We start from the raw sequence: 22118 nt of genomic DNA on the forward strand, positions 1-22118 counted from the left end.
TGTGCTTCAATAGCAGTTTTGAACCATTCAGTTGTCTCATTTGCACACTGTTCCGCTGGAAGAGTAAAAATATTTTGCCATGGGGCATCTCTGATGAGCTCCCTGATGGCTTCCCAATCAGCCTTTTTGTAATACCTCGTTGTTTTGAGTAGTGGGTCTTCAGTTTTAGGGCGAGAATTTAGGCTGATTTCTACCATTATCACAGCGTGATCAGCATTCCCGAGTGGGCTATGGGCATTTGTTGTACAGTCATATATATATATATTTATATATATATATATATATATATATATATATATATATATATATATATATATATATATATATATATATATATATATCAATTCTATCTGAGGGGCAGATTAAGTAGTTTGGCGCATGTTATCAGACCATGAGATTATATGTTTTTAGTGAATTATTGATAAATAAAATGTGGTTTCGATAGCCTGCTATTTAAAAACCATATCACAACAAAGTGGTTTACTGAGGAAACTGAGACATGTGCAAGCGAGTTTTTTTTTAACAGTCCACTTCTTGTAAGTAAAAAAATACTCGAGCTGAGATCGAAACCAAATCCTAGAGACAGTGAGTCAAGTACGATAACCATAAGGTCTGTCTGACAAGATCTTTAAAAAGAGTTTTCAAACCTACTTATTCTTAATACAAGTAATCTGTCATGTTTCAAATCGAGCATGCGCATGTTGAAAAACAAATAAAAAATCCGATGACCCCCAAGTACCAAATTTTCAATTTTGATCCCTTAACAGATTTTTTTCTAAAGGAAAACAGATTAAAAAATTTTCCACATGTCTGAATATCCTATTCATCAAATTTCAAGTTTGTAAGTAAAACGTTTCGTGAGTATATAGGTTGAGAAGTGTCCTCATGCACACATTCTCACTTTTATAGATATGTAGATTTAACTGTCTTGCAAACTTATTTTGACTGATTCTTATAATCTACATAACCCGAGTTCTATGTCTGACTAGTAGACCATAAAAAACCCACAAACATTTAAAAACTTAATTAAGCATTCCAATTGTATTGTTCCATAGATGGACAAAAAATGCCGAATCAATATTTGCCATCAAATCTACACATTAAAAAAAAAACAACAACGAATTAAGTTACATAACAATTTTCAGATTCTTAAGATAAATCATCAAAACGTTTATAGAAGAAGAGAAGAAATTATTGATGCGAAACTTTTTTCATTTTGAGTTTTTTGTAATCATTTTGAAAATCTAAATTTTCCTTTTAATGCGTTGAAATCATTTTGGATGAAAAATGGAGATATGACGTCATTATCTTTTAAATCTCCAGCTGCTACAGGAATGTCTATTCAAAACTCTGTATATAAATAGAAGCGAGATTTGGTGACAAGACATCATTCCATTGAAGAAAATCTATTGGAACGCATCAGGAACAAAGAGAAAATGTTGACGTTGTTTGTGGTTCTTCTTACTTGGTCCGCGGTGGCCGCAGATCCGGCATTGCAGTATGTAACTCCTGGCAGCGCTGAACAGGAGTTAACACCAAGTTCATCCGAGTTAAATGTTGACGTGAGTGATTTTTTCATTTTTGTTTTTATTGTTTCACGAGTAGAATTGGAAAAATAATGAGGATTCAATGTAGGTTCTACAGCAGATTGGATACGAGAACAAGCACACATAATTATATAATTTTACATTTCAGTGGAACCTTGTTTTTGAACGCGCGGAAACACAGCACCATTATAAAATAAATAAAACGGTCAGATAACTGTTAAAGTCAAAGTTTATTTAATTTATGGCCTCCCAATAGATTTATATGGACTATTGTATCACATGGACTAAATAACCAGCCAATTGCTTCCAGGCGTTTCAAAATCACGGAATACGTTTTATTACTGTACATCGCCTGATTGACCCCCCCCCCAAATATCCACCCTCCGTAAAACTATTCCTTAACCTTGAATTTAATAAAATTAAAAGTAAAATCCTTAAAGTTATTGGCCATGTCAAACGATCAACCTTTGGCCTGTCAAATTTATGCTTTGAGGGTATGTTAGAAGCAAAAGAGGCAGAGGAATACCAAGGAAAGGGGAAAAGAAACTGTTTTTGATTGGACATTTCTCAACTGTTTGGGTGCCCGTCAACCAACTTTGATAGGAAGGAATGTGGAAAAATAAGTAACGTGGGTTCGCAATCTGCACCAAGCGGAAGATGCGACTGATGATGATATTTTATAAAAATAGAGTTGCTCGCATATAAAGATTTATAACGTACTTCTGTGATCAAAATAAAAATACACAGCACTCTTTTTCGCATATTCCGTAATTCGCACCACTTCTAAACGCCAATGTGTTCTATCAACTCGAATAATATTTCATGACTCAACTTAAAACGTATACATAACTCAACTCCCTTTAAAATTAATCCTCCCGTTCTTCACGCGGCTTATTTTTATGCCGTCCAATATCGTCTAATTTGCATACGAACGACGAGAATTCGCGTTAGTACACACAACCGTTGAAGATAAAATCAACTGTACGAAGCTGGTTTTTTTTTTTGCATTATTCAGCAGAGAGTGCAGGGATTTACGATTACAGCCGGTGGGGAAATTCGAACCAGATAACGATGCAATCTCTAACTCCATTAGCAAGGAAGAAAAAAAAAAAAAAAAAAAAAAAAAAAAACACGCGCACAACGTTAACCGCGAGAAACACAGTTGAAATTACCATTTATATAAAGCGTATATGTTTAGACGGCGAGAGTGATCTTATGATTATAATTTCATGATCTGCGCATGATGCCGACCGACTTTAATTTCAGCTTAGAGTACTCAACAATAGAACCGAGTTCTTAAAAGGGCTGGCATAGTATTTACTATAATCTTTTTTAATACCCACAAGCACTAGTGTTTCATCCTTTCGGGAATCATCAGTTACGATTACAACTGGTCAGAAGATTCGAACCCGGCCATGGAGCTATCTGACGCCATTAACAAGGAACATACCACACGTTAATCGCGAGAAATATAGTTGAAATAAAGCGTAAATGTTTAGACGGCGAGAGTGAGTGCACATCCACTCTGTGCCTAGTGATTCCATTGTTATTATTAAAACTAGTATAACCTGTGTCCCAGCGTTGCCTGGGAGCATATAAAAGAATGATTTAACAATATGGAACATACATTATTCACACTGGGTAAAGCAATGGAATATTGGTAAATCATAAAGTGTTTTAACTTGTTCTGTTTTTTATTTTCTTGCGACATCATTATAAAGTGTTTTAATATATATCAGGTGTGGTAACCCGAATCTCTTGCATGCGAGTACCCTGTCACCTTAACAACCACGCCACACACAAGAAAGTCTATTAACTTATAGACGTGGTTGCAAGTGGCAGGATACTTGCCTCTCATGCAATAAATTCGGGCTTCGAATCACGAGTTCGGATTTGTTCAACTGATGAGACCAATGAAGGCGAAACTCGTGTCTTCGGCTTCCGGTTTGTTGGCTGACATGGCCTGTATGATCTGCGGCGATGTTAGACTGTGGAAAACATCATATCATCTTTCATAATCAGAAAATTCTGATATATATATATATATATATACATATCCTTATATATATATATATATATATATATATATATATATATATATATATATATACTAGCAAAAGTACCCGTCGTTGAATGGGTTCAAAAACAGTCTACAGAAAATGGACTCTGACTTATGAAAGTATGATAGGTTATGAAAAGGATGGGTTGTAAATTTGGGTTGAATTTGGGGGTATCTTCCAGGTCCCTGCTTTCCCAACTGTACTGACATGCAGAAGTTTAAGTGTAACGTAAACCGATATCTTGCTGCCCAACTCCCTACATAGTACCCCAGTAGCTCATGTCCCTGATAGTAGACCCCTACACCAAAGTAGCAATGGGCCTTGCTTGGGGTGAAAGTGTAATAAAAAAAAATAGTATAACCTGTGGCGCAGCGTTGCCTGGGCACATATAAAAAATTATTTAACAATATAGAACATACATTATTCACACTGGGTAAAGCAATGGAATATTGGTAAATCATAAAGTGTTTTAACTTGTTCTGTTTTTTATTTTCTTGCGACATCATTATACGTGATAACAGTTTGACTGAATTATTTTGAGTTTGTTTTTATACAGTGAGATCATTTTTTATGTGTAGGATTATATATCGTTTACGAGATTTTCTTGCTCATCATCGTCTCGAAAAGAAGAGAGATTATATAAGAGCTTTATCGTTTTCTTGGCTTTTCTTGAGTTTTCAATTCTCGATAATGATTGGTGCTACTTTCTATTTCTTTCTATTTTCAATCTTATCTGTTCGCTTTCTTTTTTAACATTTTCTTTCTATTCGTCTGTTTTTCATCGTACATTTCTCGATACTCTTTATTTGTTTTTACATAACCAGTAGCATGTTGCTACACAGTCATGAGCATGTTTCGGTAAACTAGCTACTAGTAACTAGAAACCTCTTCAGCCGATACAGTTTATACGAAAACAAAGTTTGTAATAAAAATATCAAGTTTTCTTCATCACAGGAGGTTCCGTAAGATGTTTTGAAAAATAAGATTTAGTTGTATGTAAATAAGACTCAATAGATAGTGTGCATTTGAGACTGTGTTGAGATATAGGAAAGTATGGGGGGTTACAGAATGGTACACGTATGCGAGTGTGACAGCTGCTCCAAATCTGAAACATATTAGTGTGTATAGGTTCTATTAGTGGGCTGATGTGAATTTAATATATCTATGCTAAAATGGTTTCAGATTTAATCGGGAGTAATCAGTTATAAAAATGCTTTTAATTTTACTAAAATTTTTATGTGGTCAGGAAACCTACTTTACGTTACCTTCTTGTATATCTCCGCCCCATTACATAATCTCTACCTACACCGGTGTACAGGTTAAGCAACAAGGAAGAAAGGAAAAGACGCCAGAGAGAAAGGAAAAAAAGGAAATGAGGAAGAAAGAAAAAAGGAAGGAGGAAAAATAGAAAGGGGAAGCCATAAATATTTTATTGCTGGTGATTCAAGGGTAAGCCTTTCTGCTTCTTACACGTCCCCATCCTCGTATACTCCCCCACCTCCACTCTCATTTCTCATAATAGCTTTTTCTTTTTTACTATTCGAGGCTTTGAAAGTTATATAGCAATAATCGTAATAATAAAATCTGAAAATGTATATAATTAATTAATATCCATGCTTAGATATAATCATCTACTTTAATTGTGATAATGATTATTTAAAGTAGAAGGTAAAGGGCGGTAAATAAGTTAGTGATTGATATTTATGATAATTGACAATGTTTAATAATAATAGTGATAAATAATGGAAAGAAAGTGTTTATAGTAAGATTAAAAAATCAAAATGCAAAGAATAATGGATTTCCAAAACATAGAAAAGATGTAAACAGTAAAAGATAAAACATAGAATAAGTCTAGATAATTGATCTAAACGTATCCACACATATATACATACGTATATGTATACATATAAATATATGAATGCATGTACATATATATGTTTTTATTACTTTTCGAGTAGATTCAAATAAAAATATTTTAGAGCTAGTATTTAAGGTACGTAACGGTACATACTCTTTACTGTTTAAACTTATAGTGTACTCGGTTGTTGTAAGGTGGTCGAAACTAGTCAGAGTTTAGAGTTCGTAATTTTAAATTTATGGTTAAGAATGCTTTAATATAGTAGAGGAAACTATTGATTTCAATAAGATCAAAAAGTTAAAATTAAAGTAAAGTTTAGGCCGATTATTGCGTTTTATTTGTTTGGATTAAGTTATATCAAAGGAGATAGAACTGAAAACAACAGAAGGCAACGTAAATAATCTTGACTTTGTCGAATATTTTTTATTAAGAATAGACATCATTAAATGTTTTAGGGAGACTTGGTACGGAATATAGCATACATTTATATGTTAAGTGCCAAAATTTCAGTGGATGAACTGAGGGAGATAGAAATATATTTAAAGTATGTAGAGTAATTGCTTAGAAGAAAAGAGTATAATCATATGAAATAATTTTCCGGGGCGTTCCCAACAAAGATGGTGTAGTAATTTAATTAGCTCATATTAAATTTTATATATATATATGTGTGTATGTATATCGGGTTTCGAAACCGGAATGTCTTGCATGCGAGTACCCTGCCACCTAAACAACCACACCACACACAAGAAAGTCTTAACTTATAGGCATGGTTACAAGTGGCAGAGTAATCGCCTCGCATGCAAGAGATTCGGGTTTCAAATCAAGACTTCGAATGTGTTCAACTAATGAGCTCAAATGAAGGCGAAACTCGTATCTTCGGCTTTCGGCTTGTTGGCTTGCATGGCTTGTGTGAGTTGCGGTGATGTTTGACTGTGGAAATAATTACATCATCGCTCACATTCTGAAAATCCAAACATATATATATATATATATATATATATATATATATATATATATATATATATATAATATATATAAATGAGAAAGGTCATGAACATATATATATATATATGTATATATATATATATGTTCATATATATATTACTCGATATCCTTACATAACAGTTATTAACGTTATATATTCAATTATATTTTTACATTTTAAATCGGCAGGAATATCTCCGTAAATATGGTTACATGAATGATGCGAACGAACGCTCAGTCGATTATGGTGAACGCAGAACAGACGCCATCAAGTAAGTTTTCACAGCGAACAACGTTTCATCTCTCCCCTCGCTCTCTCTCCCATATTTCAATATCCACGGACATGTACTTCGTCTTTTATTGCTTATTGTTGCACAATGTGAATTTATTAAACCCAAGCATCAACCTCAAGTTTTGAATGTAAAATGTACAGAAAAGACAATTATTCCTACTCATGCATTATGCTTAATTTCTTCAAGTAAGACTGAGGACACACAGCAGACCGTTGTTTTGAATAATATGTTTGACTCGATCAGATCTTGAATACGTTTATTAAGACATACTTGATCACAAGTCTTACAATTTTATGAATAGACAACAACAACACACACGAATCTATCTATCTATCTATCTATCTATCTATCTATCTATCCCTCTCTTTCTCTTTCTCTCTCTATATATATATATGTGTGTGTGTGTGCGTGTCTCTCTGTCACTCTCTCTCTCTCTCTATATATATATATATATATGTATATATATATTTCGTGCTTATTATGAAATATAATCATTCGTAGTTGTTGATTATCTATATGAAGTAATCGTCTCAATTTCCTGTTACTTTCTACAGGTTGTTCCAGGAATTTGCCGGTTTAGAAGTGACTGGAGAAGTAAACGAAGAAGTTCGGGAACTAATGTTAAAGCCTCGTTGTGGAATGAAAGATATCGAAGTAGGCAGACCAGAAAATTGTAAGTTAATAGAACTTTCAAAAATCATCTTTACAAAGAAGAGAAATATGTATTTTTTGTTATCATTCGTAGCACACGCTAAATATTTAAATGTGACCAAAACATAACAAGTCTCTTGATATCGAGGTTATGACAAGAATCATATAATTAATATATCGCGTAGAGGTTGAACAAATATTCTCAGAGGGTGTTTACTCGGAATTTCTGAAAAATGTTCAATGTGTGACAGATCGGGTTCCTTCGAGGGCGAGCAAGTTAGGTAAAGTAGGAAAATATGCAAATTTACACAGCTAAATATATAGAATTTAAATAAATACAAATTTAAGAATCTGAAAACAAAAATGTACACCCAATAACGGTAATGGCTTAATCTTGGGCGTCAAAGAATGACGTAATTGTCTGATGTAGAAAGTAGTCAATTTTAAAGAACTAATGAGCAGCCGGATATATAGATGACGACCAAATCGAGAAAACGAGAAAGAAGTCGGAGACAGAAAACGACGGCCGTTACAATCATGCAATCACACAACGTCGTATAAACAGGACGGATGTGTGTAGAATTCGAGATATTAAACAACTCGACCCGACATGCATGTGTTTGAATACTGCAAATGAAGCTGCATAAAACTATAGTAAGAAGTCGTTTTGTATGCGTTGATTGATGTACTAGGCCATATTAGAAAGGCGCTTTGTTTCAGCGTCCACAAGACGAGGAAAACTAACGGTAAGAACGCAAAAAAAAACATACGGAAAGTTATGTTCATCCATCCGTACGTAACGCACATCTGAAGCTTATTACTGTCATCAATCGCATCTGTGTCATGTAATGCATTTGAATTTGTGTTAAAGAACTGTACTCTGTTATCTTAACGTTGAATGTTATTCAAATACGGTATAATCACGTTGACTCACCGTCGGGACGTAGAAAATCCTAAGTTGATATTTAAAAACCACTATGCGTTAAGAAATTCATCTACGAGAAGGAAAATTTGAGGTCTATTTTCTGCTCTGTCTTGTGGCAGCCATTGAGCCGCCTGAGATTAGCAGTTGTAACTAAAAATGTGGTATGTTCTACACGAAGCCTTCACCATTATGGACAAATCAGCTTTGGTGATTTCCGAAACAGTTTACACGTTAAATAACAGATACGTTTATTTCCTCTCAGAATGACTATCACGTGCGTACATTACATGAATAGACACGCTTTGATAACAAGTATGTAACAATTAATGAAATCAGTTCAATGATCAGGAATCTGTCTTTTACAGTTGTTAACTTTCCGATTATTTTGTCTAAAGTTAAGAATATTTTAAAGCACAAAACTGCAACGCAACTTTTATTAACATTGTCTTTTTCACTTCTGTTTATTTTAGCCAGATGGAACGTTTCAGAAATTACCTACAGATTTTTAACTTACACAAAGGACATAAGTGAAAGTGACACAAGGTAATTAGTTTAGCCTTTATTTATTTTTGAGAAAAACAATTTATGAATGATTTGCGAAAACACATTCAAATGTGTTCGTCTTGATCTTTTAATTCAAACTGTATTCCCATTGCAGGGCTGCAATTGCAGAGGCATTGACTCTATGGGAAGGTCCTTCGAAATTGAAATTTAAGAAAATTGATTCCGGAACTGCGATTATGGAACTTAGGTTTGTGATCAGAAAACATAAACGCTGTCCTTATGCAATGGATGGAAGTGGTACGTTACAAACTGCCTTTTGTTTCCATTATGTTTTGCTTGTCGTAAATTATTATGACTACTAATTTATCTAAACACATCCGGTTAATTTCTAACTATTTAAATAAATAATTAGATAAATAATATTAATATTTAAATAAATTCATCAGAAAACCTACATTGATCTCGAAATGACTAATAAAATCGTTAATATTGTCGTATTATATGCAATACTTATTATGATTTCTTTTCTATGTTTTTGTTTTCTTTAAGGGGGAGAGTTAGCACATGCATTCTCGCCTTCCGACCATCCCGCAGCGGGTGACATCCATTTTGACGATGATGAAACTTACAAGTATAAAAATGGCAGAGGTTTGAGTCTTGTTTCGATCGCCTTGCATGAAAGTGGTCATTCGTTGGGATTAAGTCATAACAACAAGAAAGGCGAAATTATGGCCGGTTGGTACAGTGGCCAAACAACTCTTGGACCAAACGATATCAAGAGAATCAAAGCTTTATATAAATAAAAAAGAAACAACATGTTTTTTTACACTACAAAAGGTTTGTAGATTTAAATCGATTTTATCATTTTTTGTAAATTTATAATTATTTGATTTAAATTCTTATTAGTTATTCAATTTTTTTTATAAAACTGTCATTCATTTTAATGGATATTAAAAATTATTTAATCTGTTGTTCATCGAATTTAACAAAAATTTGTCTTTATCCGTTGAAAAATAATTTATATGAATTCATTTCAATATTTCAGATGTGGTAATTTGTTGCAATATTTGAGTTGGTGAACATCGCTCATGTTAAACTATTCGAAACTACTTTATTTTTTAAGACCAATAAAATCTTTATCAGCAACATAATAATATGTTTCTTGTTGTTTTTGTTGTTGTTGTTGTTGTTGTTGCTTTTGTTGTTTTTTAATATTATTTTATTACTCAAACACACATTAAAATGAATGGGTCAAATTTTCAAAACTAATTCCCGCCAGATTCTGTTTTCTGGTATTTATATAATATTTCTCTTGTCTTTTTGTCTGTCAGTCCACTTTTTATCGGAAGCTATTAGGTTGATCTGGCTGAAATTTTTATGAACCTTGTCATAAAAAGGTGCAATGAACTACGTATTATGGGATCCGTCTAATGCACGGTTATATATTAATAGAGATTTCATAAGAATTAGTATTGAATACGAAAATGAGCACAAATTTAGCAAAATTTTATATGAATTTATTTCAATATTTAAGACAGTAATTTGCTGCAATTATGTTAAACCATTCACAATGACTTTCTTGTATTTCATTGAACTAATAAGAACTTGATCAGTTAGATAAAAAATTTTTTCTGCTGTTTTTGTTCATAAAAACAACTCACATGGATATAGGGTTAATGAAAAGATAAAGATCGCGAGTGGAAAAAAGAAAAAAAGAGAAAAAAACTAAACCTTCAAAATTAATGGCGACTTAAAAACATAAAGTACTTTTTCTTCTTTTGTTGTATTTAAAAAGTATCATGGAACAGTTGGTGTAATTTTCAAAAGACACATAGGAGGGAACAGAATAAATTGATTAAAAACGATCGGATTATTGCAATTGTAATACCAAGAGCAAAAAACCGGCGAGTTTAATTTCAACAGCAACAAAAGCAGCAGTTAGACTTACGAAAGCAAATATTAACACAACAAAACGTATTAACAAAGTAAGTAAAGTAAAGAGAAGGCGCAAGATTTTTTTCCGCCGAAGAAATTATTAATTCTGTTTTCACGAAAAGATGTCAATTGAGGTTTGACGGAGAATATTATTATTATTATTATTATTATTATTATTATTATTATTATTATTATTAATAATAATAATAATAATAATAACATTAATAATAATAATCTTGTTAAATATATGCAATATTTTCACAGATTACTCTAACTCCAATATTTTGATTAAATATTAACATTAAAATTGCTGTGAAGACTACTTATATACATTTGACTTTACTTTATATATTGGACACACACATTTCCTTTTAATTAGCATTAAATAGATTGGAAAGCAAATGATAGTTGTTTTTTTTTTATTTGTTCCCTTTTCTGTCTTTCTCTCTCTGTTCTTGGAATATCATTGAAAAAAGGAAATAGATAAATATATAGACAACTCCCTCCACCTTGTCCTGTTAGATACATATTTCCCCTCCTATAATATTATTTGCCTTCTTTTTCTTTTTCTTTTCCTTGTTTTCCCTTTCCCTCATTTTTATATACTTACTTTGTTATGCAAACGGCTGAAACTGTGACCTAAATAGTTTGAACATGCATGTCTAGACTTATGACACATGCCAAATTTCATCCGATATCTTAATTTTGTTTCTTTTTTCCTCCTTTCAAACTAATATCCTACCCCTACTCCTTATTGTCTCCTATCGTCGAAAATAATTTAGAATGTAGATTAAAAATTTAAATTTGAGTTTTCCTTTGAGGCGTAGTAAGTATAAACATTTTCACTTGTGCTGGTTGATAAATATAATTACCATAGCTGCATTTGATTTTAAAAAAATAAATAAACTCACAAAAGCTGCATCTGAATTTTTTGATAAACCATTATTTTATTTTGCCTCCGGATATATTTTTATTTTTAAATCTTAACCAATGATAGTTAATTTTTGCATCATAAACGATTCAAGCGATTATTTAAAAATAATTTTATAAAATCAACGGCTTTTGTGGAGTAATTTACCGCTGGTGGGCACGTGAAGCTTTCTCCTGGTGCACCTTGGTGGGTCCTCGACTAGAGCAAGCTATCAATCGATTTGATTGAAAAACTGGCGATTTCACCAATTTCGAGCTATATATATATATATATATATATATATATATATATATATATATATATATATATATATACTCTTTTTTATATAAGCCGTAATACGTTGCTTCACAGTCATGAGCATGTTTCGGCCAGCTAGCTACTAGTAACTTCAGGCGATACAGCTTATACGAAAGCAAAATTGCTTTCCTATAAGCTGTATCGTCTGGAAAGGTCTCTAGTTACCTAGCTGACTGTGTAGCAATATATTACTGCTTATGTAAAAACAAATAAAGGGTATGCCCTGCTCTACTTCGGTATTGAGCACCTCGTTAAACTTCATTGGTTACTTTACCTCTGGAAAACAATAACCTCAGATTATATATATATATATATATATATATATATATATATATATATATATATATATATATATATATAATTATTTCCATAGCCAAACGACGTCGAAGCTCACAAGAGCCATGACAGCCAACAAACCGGAAGTTCAAGACTCGAGGTTCGCCCTCATTTGGGCTCATCAGTTGGACATATCTGAACACAGGATTCGAAACCCGAGCCTATTGCATGCGATGTGAGCACTCTTCCTCATAAGCAACAGCACCACACACAAGAAAGTCTATTAACACAGATTAAGCAAACCCCAGCGAAATTTAACTGTTGAATGAACCTACTTCGTCTCGAATAAACAATAACCAAAGCCGATGTCTCATAAGTAGGAATTTTATATTCAGAAGGATATATATATATATATATATATATATATATATATATATGTGTGTGTGTGTGTGTGTGTATATATATATTTGTCTTTACATAAGCAGTAGTTTGTTGCTACACAGTCATGAGCATGTTTCGGTCTACTAGTATTTACTAACTAGAGACCTCATCAGGCAACAACCCTTATTTTCGACAAAGGGAATTCTAAATGAAGAGCGAAGGTCTATCCTCAGCAAAAGAAGTTCTGTTTTTGTTTTTTTTATCATGAGTGTGAAGAACAGGGTTGAATTGGGTGCGAATTTATTAGTTTATTCATTTTCGTATCTGTTTATTTACTTATTTATCGGTGACTTTATTCATTTTCGTGTTGGTGTTAGGGGTTAGAGTTTGAGGGTTGTGGGGATTAGGTTCTAAATCGCTAACTATACAGATGTTATCTTTGACAAGCAAAGGGCTCGTTCGTCTATGTCTGAGACTTTCACGGGGTCAGTGTGTCATAAAATTCTTTTTTTTTAAAGTTTATATATATATATATATATATATATATATATATATGTGTGCGTGTGTGTGTGTGTGTATGTGTGTTTCTGTTTAGAGCACAATTGAACCATGATACTTCACTTTTGCATTTTAAACTTTAATTCAAGCTATTATACACATTGTAACGAAAAATTGTCGTCCTAGATTCCGTTTTTGTTTGATGAAAACTGGTTCCTTTTTTTTTTGCTGCAGCCCATCTACTAATTGGCCAGTTTTATACGAGGCCCAAGAGCGATAGGGGCCTTTTATCATGTGTGAAAGTTACATAATATTCAACGAGCAAGATTGGAAATGCGCCGCTGTACAACTCATGATCTGTACCGACCCAAGTTATGACAACAGAACCATTGTCAGCACCCTAATGCATCGCTTGATTGCTACGAATAACAGAGACGTGCCCAGTGTGATGAAAACAAAGTTTCCGGACACGGTTATGGTTTTTGGTGTGTTTGAGAGAGTGCCATATCATTCCACCTCACATCTTCAAAACCGGCTTTAAAGTCAACAACAAAGTGTACCTGGATGTGCTGAAGAGTATGGTGATATTCTTGTGCAATCAGATGGCTTCTCGCAGACCCTGGGTGTGGCAGCAGGATTCGGCGCCGCGCCATATGTCCAAAGAGACACAGTCTTGGCTTCAGAAAGAGTGCTACAACTTTGTTCCCTTCTCTTACTGCCCCCCCATCCTCTCCCGACCTGAGGCCACTGGACTAATTCGTTTCGTCATATGTCGAGAAAATCGCTAACTTGCCTTCCTACAACACTACAGCAAGCCTGATCGCGCCATTCGCTGAGTATGCGTTTAGCTCCCGCCGGCGATTGTGCAAAAGGCATGCTCCCAGTCCTGAACCCGTATCGAGGCGATGATTGAGTCTGAAGGCGGCTACATTGAATAGATGTCAGCTCTACTACATAATCAAGTTAGCTGCATTGATTTTTTCGATAAAAGTTTTAAAATGAAGCTGTAATATTGTTTTCATTACGGGGACAAATTTATCGTTCCATTGATTATAAAATAATTTTGTAAAATCAACAGTAGTTTTTTTCTACGATGTTTTTCGGATTAAGTAACTTGTGGGAAGGCATGTCAAGCTTCCTCCTAGTGCATTTTAATGAGTCCCGATGACTGGAGCAGATAATAAATTAATTTCATTGAAAATGGGTGATTTCACTGATTTTGATTACAATATAAGCGTGGAACATTCGTGATCATCATCCAATTCCGGGCAACGTTGTGTCTCTTTACCTTTAAATCGATTTTTTTCTGTATCTACTATATCTATAGTCACAGATCTATCTTCTTATCAAATCCCCATCCGTTTTGGGTATGACACCAATTTCCATAATCTTATTTTGTAAGTTTGGATTTTTTTTTACATGGAAATTTCTCCAGACAATGCATGAAGACTCCTGGTTTAAGCAGCTAAAAATGCATTACTTCAAAGTAAAACTTTAGCCAACAGCAATGTTGAATATATATATATATATATATATATATATATATATATATATATATATATATATATATATATATATATATATATATATATATATCGGCCAAGAAAACAGCAATTCTTCACCTTTTGTAAGATTTAAAAGCCAAAATATAATAATGTCGATTACATTCTCCATGGAATGTAAGAACTAATGGAAAAAGTAAGGGAAGCAAACGTTATGATGTGGCTGAAAGTAAACCGACACTTTGTTTTTCATTTTACACAGGAATCACCATTTATCAAGGCCCAGAGGCCACTAGAGGATAAGAGTCAATGGGTATACATTAGTCAATGTAATTATAACGGAGTAAACATAAGTAGTGAGAATTTTGTAAATCGGATTACTTAGGCAGACGGTTCATCAAGAACTTGTTTACGTTGGACTTGAAGATAACCAGACTGTGATCATCTGAAAGCAGGCAATCAGAACAGAGTTCCACAGGCGTGCAGTTCTAAGAAAGAAGTTTTATTCATGGAATCTACATTTAGGTTTAGGCACAGATAAGGAGTGCGTGAAATTATTGATAGTGGTTTTGGCAAGACGAGTGTTTTTCGTGAAAGTTTGGCGGGGGAGGACCAGAGATTGAAGCTCAGACGAACACTTGCCATGAAAATAAAGATAAAGTAGAGACAGGCTCGCAACGTCTCTTCTGTGGGAAAGAGGTCACAGGGAAGACAAAAGGGCATCCACCACTAGACTACGAAGTCTATTTTGAACTCTGTCAAGGCAGGATAAGCTGCTTCTAGCAGCTCCTGCCCAAATGTGGCAACAGTATTCCATCGTTAGCCGTACTTGGCTTTTATCCACGCGAAGATTGCCAGACGATTAATTCAGAATATAAGGTCTCCTTCTTTCTATTTAGAAACCATTTTTAACTTGGAGAAAGGGTAGATTTCAGGTTGACATAATGTCATTTTGTTTAAAAAAAACTTTTTTCTACATTTTAATAATGAAATTCACGTTTTCATTGAAACTTTCATCTTCTGACGAGCTGCTTACGTAATCTACCGAAAGATGCCGACTCGAATTTGCAAGAAATTGGTTCGTAAACTGGATACGTACGAATTGATAGTAATCTCGTGTAGAATTTAATTTTGTTTTTAACAGATAATTCCAAAATACGTTTCTGTTAATAAAAAAATAATTTAGATTGTTAAGTTGTTAAGTTAAGCAGCTTAATGTTTGTATGAATTCTAATCTTACGACGGGCATTAATATACATCTGGAATGTTCACATATTTGTTAGTATATATAACTTATAAAGTAATCTTCGCTAAGAAACATTGTCATTAGAGGGGAAATTTAGCAAATAAAAGAAGAGTTAGTGACCTGGAATGCTATTATCGAAACACTCTTTATGGCATCCCATTAAACTACAGTATTTTGTAGCATTCTATTTAAAACAGTTTATGGCAGCATTCTATTACAAGATAGTATTTGCTGGCATTCTATGAAAATTTTTTGGTAATAATCCTTTAAAAATCAGTGCTTGATAGCATTTCATTAAAAAAGCAGTGGTTGGTTGAATTCCATTAAAAAGACTGTCTTTGTGACATTTCATTAAAAAAGGAATATTTGGTATCGTCCAATAAAAAAAAACAGGTTTTGATAGAATTCCATTAACAAACTTAAAATTTCTAGTGGTTTTCTCCCTTCATAAATTATAAATAAAATTAATTTCTTTCATCATATACTCAAGATTATTATTTCTTTATACAAAGTAATTTAATGAATGAATGCACATGTTTCTCATGAGAACATGTTAATAATCTGTTTTGTTTTTGTTCTTTCTTAGTTAGTCCGTACATTACGCTTTCAAAAATGCCAAATACATTTTTTTAAAGCCAAACTGTTTAAAAAAAAGGCTAAATTCGGAAAATTTTGCCTTAAAAAATCAATCTGGAAACCCTGGACAAGCATGTAAACATGACTCCTCTTTGATGTAGTGACGTTTTCGTATACAACAACAACAACAATAATAATAATAATAATAATAATAATAATAATAATAATAATAATAATATTGTTATTGTTGAAATGGTGTGCGAAAAGAATGCGTAGTAATTTCGACGTGCAAAGGTTCTTCGCCAAAGAAAGAAATCTGCGAAACGTTGCGTAAAAAAGGAACATCCAAAAGAAACAGGAAAAAAGAACATTTCCTGCCAAGAACTGCTGAACTGAAAGAGTAAATTAAATATTATCTCTTACAATGTGCTTTTATTATTTGTATTGAACTATGTAGCACAACATTATTTTCTCAGTATTTGTTAGTACTTACAGATTTATCTAATTTGGGTCAGTTCTATATTTGGAATACATTGAACACTATTTTCATAGAAATGTTAATGCACTCATATTTGTTGCGTGTTATTAATTTTTCTGTCCCTAAAATTATTGCTGGTTAAATTACAATACGCTAAGTTTTAACTTCCTGAATATTTCTATGTATTGACATTTTTTTTTCAGACTTTGTTTTTCCTATATTAACAATCCTTTGTAGAATTTGGTGTAGAAACGGCATTTCTTCAACGAACATGATTTCAAATCATTTAATTTTAAAAACAAAGTGAAAATCAATAATCGATAATGAGCACATTATTATATTTTGGCTTTTAAATCGTTACCAACTTGTGCTATCGTCATGAACCAAAGGTTTTTTTTCGTCTGCTGACAAACCCACCCGGATACCGATGTTGATATAAAAGATTTATTTAAAAAAACATCAGAGAATCAACTTGAATATACGAAAGAGATAGAGATAGAGAGAAAGAAAGAGAGAGAGACAGACAGACATAAAAGGAGACAGACAAACAGTCAAACAGACATAATAATAAATTGATAGCCACATGTTTACGTTGGTCTCCATTGAATACAGAACCTAGACATCTTTCTTCTCCGTGAAATCTCGCCAGCTAGGAGACAGAAAATCTTCGCCATCAAATCCAGAATCAAGTAGTTTCGTAACTTTCATCTGGTGTCATCTCTGATTTTTAAACTTTTCCACTCAAACACAGTCCTCGTTATGCAACACCAGTAATTGTTCTAAAAATAAGATAGAAAATAGATCAAACAACCAGTCAGTTAATTTTTTCTTTATTTCACTTTATTTCTATTATATTAAACCTTAGCATCTGTTGATAAACTCACTCTATAACCAATGTTTATATAAAACAGTTTCGGAAAACATCAGTGTGTTTGTGAGAGAGAAAAAGAGAAAGAAAGACAGATAGATATATGTATACCTCGTCTTACTACACTCGACCGCATGGTGAACGCTGATCATCCACATTGAAAACAGCGCCTAGACATTTACTGCTTAAGTCAAGCCAGTCAAACGGTTGGATGATACGTGCTTTAATCGATTTCAGCTGCAGCCAACGCTGACCTCATCTCACTACGTCTAGGTACATAGTCTGCCTCCACCTGAGCACGTCTTGTTATGTAGTTGCCGGACAACGCTGGTTGGAAAATAATTAATCAAAATCGGGTTTATCTATCTATCTGTTTATATATATATATATATATATATATATATATATATATATATATATATATATATATATATATATATTCAAATTATCTGTCTAGCTAAGTGGTTCTCAACCTTTTTTTTTTACTCATGGGCTCCCTTTCCCTTCTTTTTATCTTGGTGGATCTTCACAACTATTGGTTATAAAACAATCTTCTATTTTTCACGAATATAAATTTTGAGGTTTTAATAATCAAAGAAATATTATATAATTGAGCTTTATTTTTTAAATGAAAACTAATTTAATGCAAATAAAGTATTCTACAACTATAATAATTGTGATAATAATGATAATAAGTTTTGTTATGTTTTGCCTGTGGACCCCCAGAAATATTCCATGGACCCCTGAGGTCCATGAGGACCCCGGTTGAGAACCCCTGGTCTAGCTGAAGAATAATAATCGTGAAAAGCAGTAAAGTTACCGAACTTTTCAGGTGCAAGGAAAGGTCAGGATGTCATGGTTTGACATAAATCAAACACTATGACCTATCAAAACTTGCGCCGGAAATTAAGTAGATGGGGCCGGATTATACGTGTCAAAAGTTCCGGTTTGGAGAAATTTAGTTAATTTTAGTTGAGTTGACTCCTAGACACGAAAGAAACAAGATGTGAGAATCAAGGTCTCCGCAAAACGGGTTGTCCGCACGCTAAGATTGCCAGTCCCCTCCAGTCTGCTAAGATAATACCTGTTGAGTTGATTAAAAATATATAAAATCAATCATCATCTTGTGTTCGTTTGTCATACGTTTGTCTTCGGTCGCCAGAATCAACTCTGAAGATGATCGATGAAAAATCCTCCAGAGAGAAGGTTTAGAAATGAGGTTGTACAGTTGTATGTTTTGGTTTCGATTCTAGCTGATGGCACCCAGTTTTAATCTCACTACGATATATTGTTTAATATAATAATCGATAGAGGATTGTCTCTATAATAATAAATAGTAATCTGCATGAACTAAAATACCATATTTAAGCGTATCTTACGACCGGGAAATGCCGGACAGCCTGCTACATTTACATATAACTTTATTTTCACGCTTTCACCAAAGTTTGTCAACGTTTCTCTTTTGGTTTCTACATCTTGCTATAAACGCGTCCCTTCAAGCATCTCAACCACAAGAGACTAATTTTTTCCCAAGCTAATATCTTTAGTGGCTCGAACTGAACTCCCCTACTGATTAACCTGTGTTTATGTGTAGATATCAAAACCCCTTTCTCTGTTAGTTATGCACTTTACGTAAACAGGTCAATCTTATTGTTATAATCTCCATATATAATATTTTGATTGCAGAAATTCTCCTCAGGACCAAAGTACAGATACATTACATATACCCTGATAGTCATTATCTTATGTAGCTTACGAGCACTACTTCGGCCACATTCATTGGTGATAATAAAATGGTACATTACATCCGATGAGCAACACCATCATAATCGCCACAACTACAGAGGAAAAAGTTCCTGTTTTTCTCTCTCAAGACTTAGTGCTCCCACAGCTTTCAGTTGAGACCGAGTCAAATTCTATATTTTCTTACGATATTAGGCTTGCACCGCCATTAACTGGTTTTTTACTTACATACACATAACATACTCTTTCTATTTTTCGATTCGCAAATAATAAAGTCTCCCGTAACTTATTCCGTCCATTGTGATTATCTGAACTCTGACCATTCTTATATTCGACCTATCTGATTTGCCAACTTGATGGATTCCGTCACTCCATCATTCCGTACGGTAATATTAGTGCATAAGTTCCAACATATATTCATTTTTTTGATAAATAAAAATACACAATACTATAAATATTCATCTTTCATTGAACAAAAACACGCAATTTTTGCTTAGTAAAAATTTGAATGTTTTTGGACGACAATACAACCGTATTATAAACAACCCCGACATCCACGTTAAAAACGTTTTAGGAATAAAGACCCCTAAACTCCACGTGTTAGAACGGCTTTCGAGGTTGGAAGTATTTATTCTGAAAGCCCTTCTTAACATGGGGAGGTTGAGGTATTTATAGTACGCTGGTTGCTGTCGTAAATAAATTCTAAAAAGTGCAAAACAAATAATAAAAGTGCAAATATACAATAAAAATTGCATCTTTTCAATATATTTATATTCAGCTAGTTCACAGTAGATTTTGGTTATTTTTTTTTTGTAATATAAAGTTTTTACACGTTGTTTGCTTAGAAATTCGTCCGCGTCTTTTACTTTGCTCGGCTTTATTGTTTTCTGTTTACACAAAAAATGCTTACTTATTTTTATATGATGGGGTCCATTTATGTATATATCATTTGTTAAAAAAACAACAACTTTCTGTACTTTCACCTATTTATGGTTTACATAAAAGTCATTCGCGTTTTCTTCTAAAACAACAAAAAATAACTTCCGCTTATGATAGACAAATAAACTTTACTGCCATTTTTCTAAAAAAAATAAAAAATAAACAAGCAGCAATTTCTTGCAACAGTTCTGTGCATCACCTAACAATTTACAGATAAATAAAAAAAATAGGTGTTTATGTACTTATGTTACCGCGCTCTATTTTAAATTAGCATTTTTTTAAAAACTTAAATTAAGTTTTACGATATCTTTTTCTATTAAATGGTTCCGTGAATGTACAGTATAATTATAAAACATCCTCCTATGTTATTTCAGCACGTGAACATAAGTGCATTCCAAAAAATATCTTTTATTGAAACATTAAAATACAGAGTACCAAAAAGTATTCATTATTCATTGGGGAGAAAAACCAACAAACTTTTACTTATCAAAAAATTGAATATTTTATACGACAGTACCTACACGTTAAAAACGTCTAAATACCCCCCCCCCAACCTTCACATGTTAGGAACGGCTTTCGATGTTGGGGGTGTTTATTCAGAAACCCTTCTTAACATGGGGAGATTGGAGGTGTTTATACTACGCTGGTTGTTATCGTAAATAAATTCTAAAAATTGCAAAATAAATAATAAAAGTAAATAAACAATAAAAATTGCATCTTTTTCTTGAAAAATAAATATATATATTTATATCAAGTAAGTTTACAGTATATTTTTTTTATTGTATTCATATTTTTTCATTTTGTTTGGTTGGAAATTCGTCTGCATCTTCTACTTTGCTCGGTTTAGCTCTGGGACTGCCGATCGAGCACTAACTATAATTGGCGGAAAATCTCCAGAATCAGGGTCAAATTCTGCTAGAGTGCCAGACTTTTCTTTTAACTAATATGGAACTAAAAATTGCATGGTAATAGATTTTTGTTGCAATTACTTATTTTTATTGCTCAATTATTTCTACCTGTATGATTATGATTGCGAAGTAGGGACATGTGAGACCCCCCCCCCACCCCACAAAAAAATCAAACACGATAGAACAATCGAGACAATCGTTTTACTTACCTAATCAGTTCTAGACACAGATACTTAGCAATTCAAAATGATTATTTATTATTTTCTACACTTAACATTATTTCATAACTACTTGGGCAACGCTGCGAAACGGGTCGTGCTAGTTGTAAATATTGTTTTAATGAGATAAATGTCAAGTTTTTTTCTTCTTATTATAAATATTCTAACTGGCTTAAAATATTTAACTCAGTTAATTTTATTGCGACTCTAAAACATGCTATTGTTTCAAATGTTTATCTTCTAACATTATTTCAGCTACTGAGAATATTTTATTTCAATAATATTGTAATATATCACAGTGTTGTTGCTTTTTTGTTATTTGCTCACTCTTTCGGATAGTCTGGCGTTGCCCGGGAGTTTTGTTACTTGGATTCTCGTATTTGTTTATTTCGGCGTTGTCTGGCTCATTATTTAACAGTCGCAAGTATCCCAATTGTAATCTCTTACCGTATATGCCACGCACTGTATAAAGCAGGACATACTAGGGTAATAGCCGTAGA

The 22118-nt window shown here is 33.1% G+C and overlaps 2 protein-coding genes across 2 annotated transcripts in view; one reads left to right on the top strand and one right to left on the bottom strand.

Annotated features, from left to right (window-relative positions):
- Window positions 1-22118, bottom strand: part of LOC145278088 (interstitial collagenase-like) — a 295194-nt gene that overhangs the window by 160425 nt on the left and 112651 nt on the right. The window lies entirely within an intron of this gene.
- On the top strand, window positions 1412-9653 carry LOC145278348 (interstitial collagenase-like). The gene is made up of 6 exons (XM_080130640.1): window positions 1412-1562; window positions 6639-6721; window positions 7297-7415; window positions 8789-8861; window positions 8977-9119; window positions 9372-9653. The coding sequence occupies exons 1-6, from the start codon at window positions 1437-1439 to the stop codon at window positions 9623-9625; spliced, it is 798 nt and encodes a 265-aa protein (XP_079986766.1). The 5' UTR covers window positions 1412-1436; the 3' UTR covers window positions 9626-9653.

This window comes from Euprymna scolopes, chromosome 6, assembly GCF_053919585.1.
Source record: "Euprymna scolopes isolate OS-2025 chromosome 6, ASM5391958v1, whole genome shotgun sequence".
NCBI classification, from domain to species: Eukaryota; Metazoa; Mollusca; class Cephalopoda; order Sepiida; family Sepiolidae; genus Euprymna; species Euprymna scolopes.

Excerpts from the sequence above, each read along its gene's own strand:
- LOC145278348 (XM_080130640.1), top strand. The coding sequence starts at position 1,437 with ATGTTGACGTTGTTTGTGGTTCTTCTTACTTGGTCCGCGGTGGCCGCA. Across the intron at positions 6,722-7,296 it reads CGCAGAACAGACGCCATCAA|GTTGTTCCAGGAATTTGCCG; the intron begins GTAAGTTTTCAC and ends TACTTTCTACAG. Across the intron at positions 9,120-9,371 it reads TTATGCAATGGATGGAAGTG|GGGGAGAGTTAGCACATGCA; the intron begins GTACGTTACAAA and ends GTTTTCTTTAAG.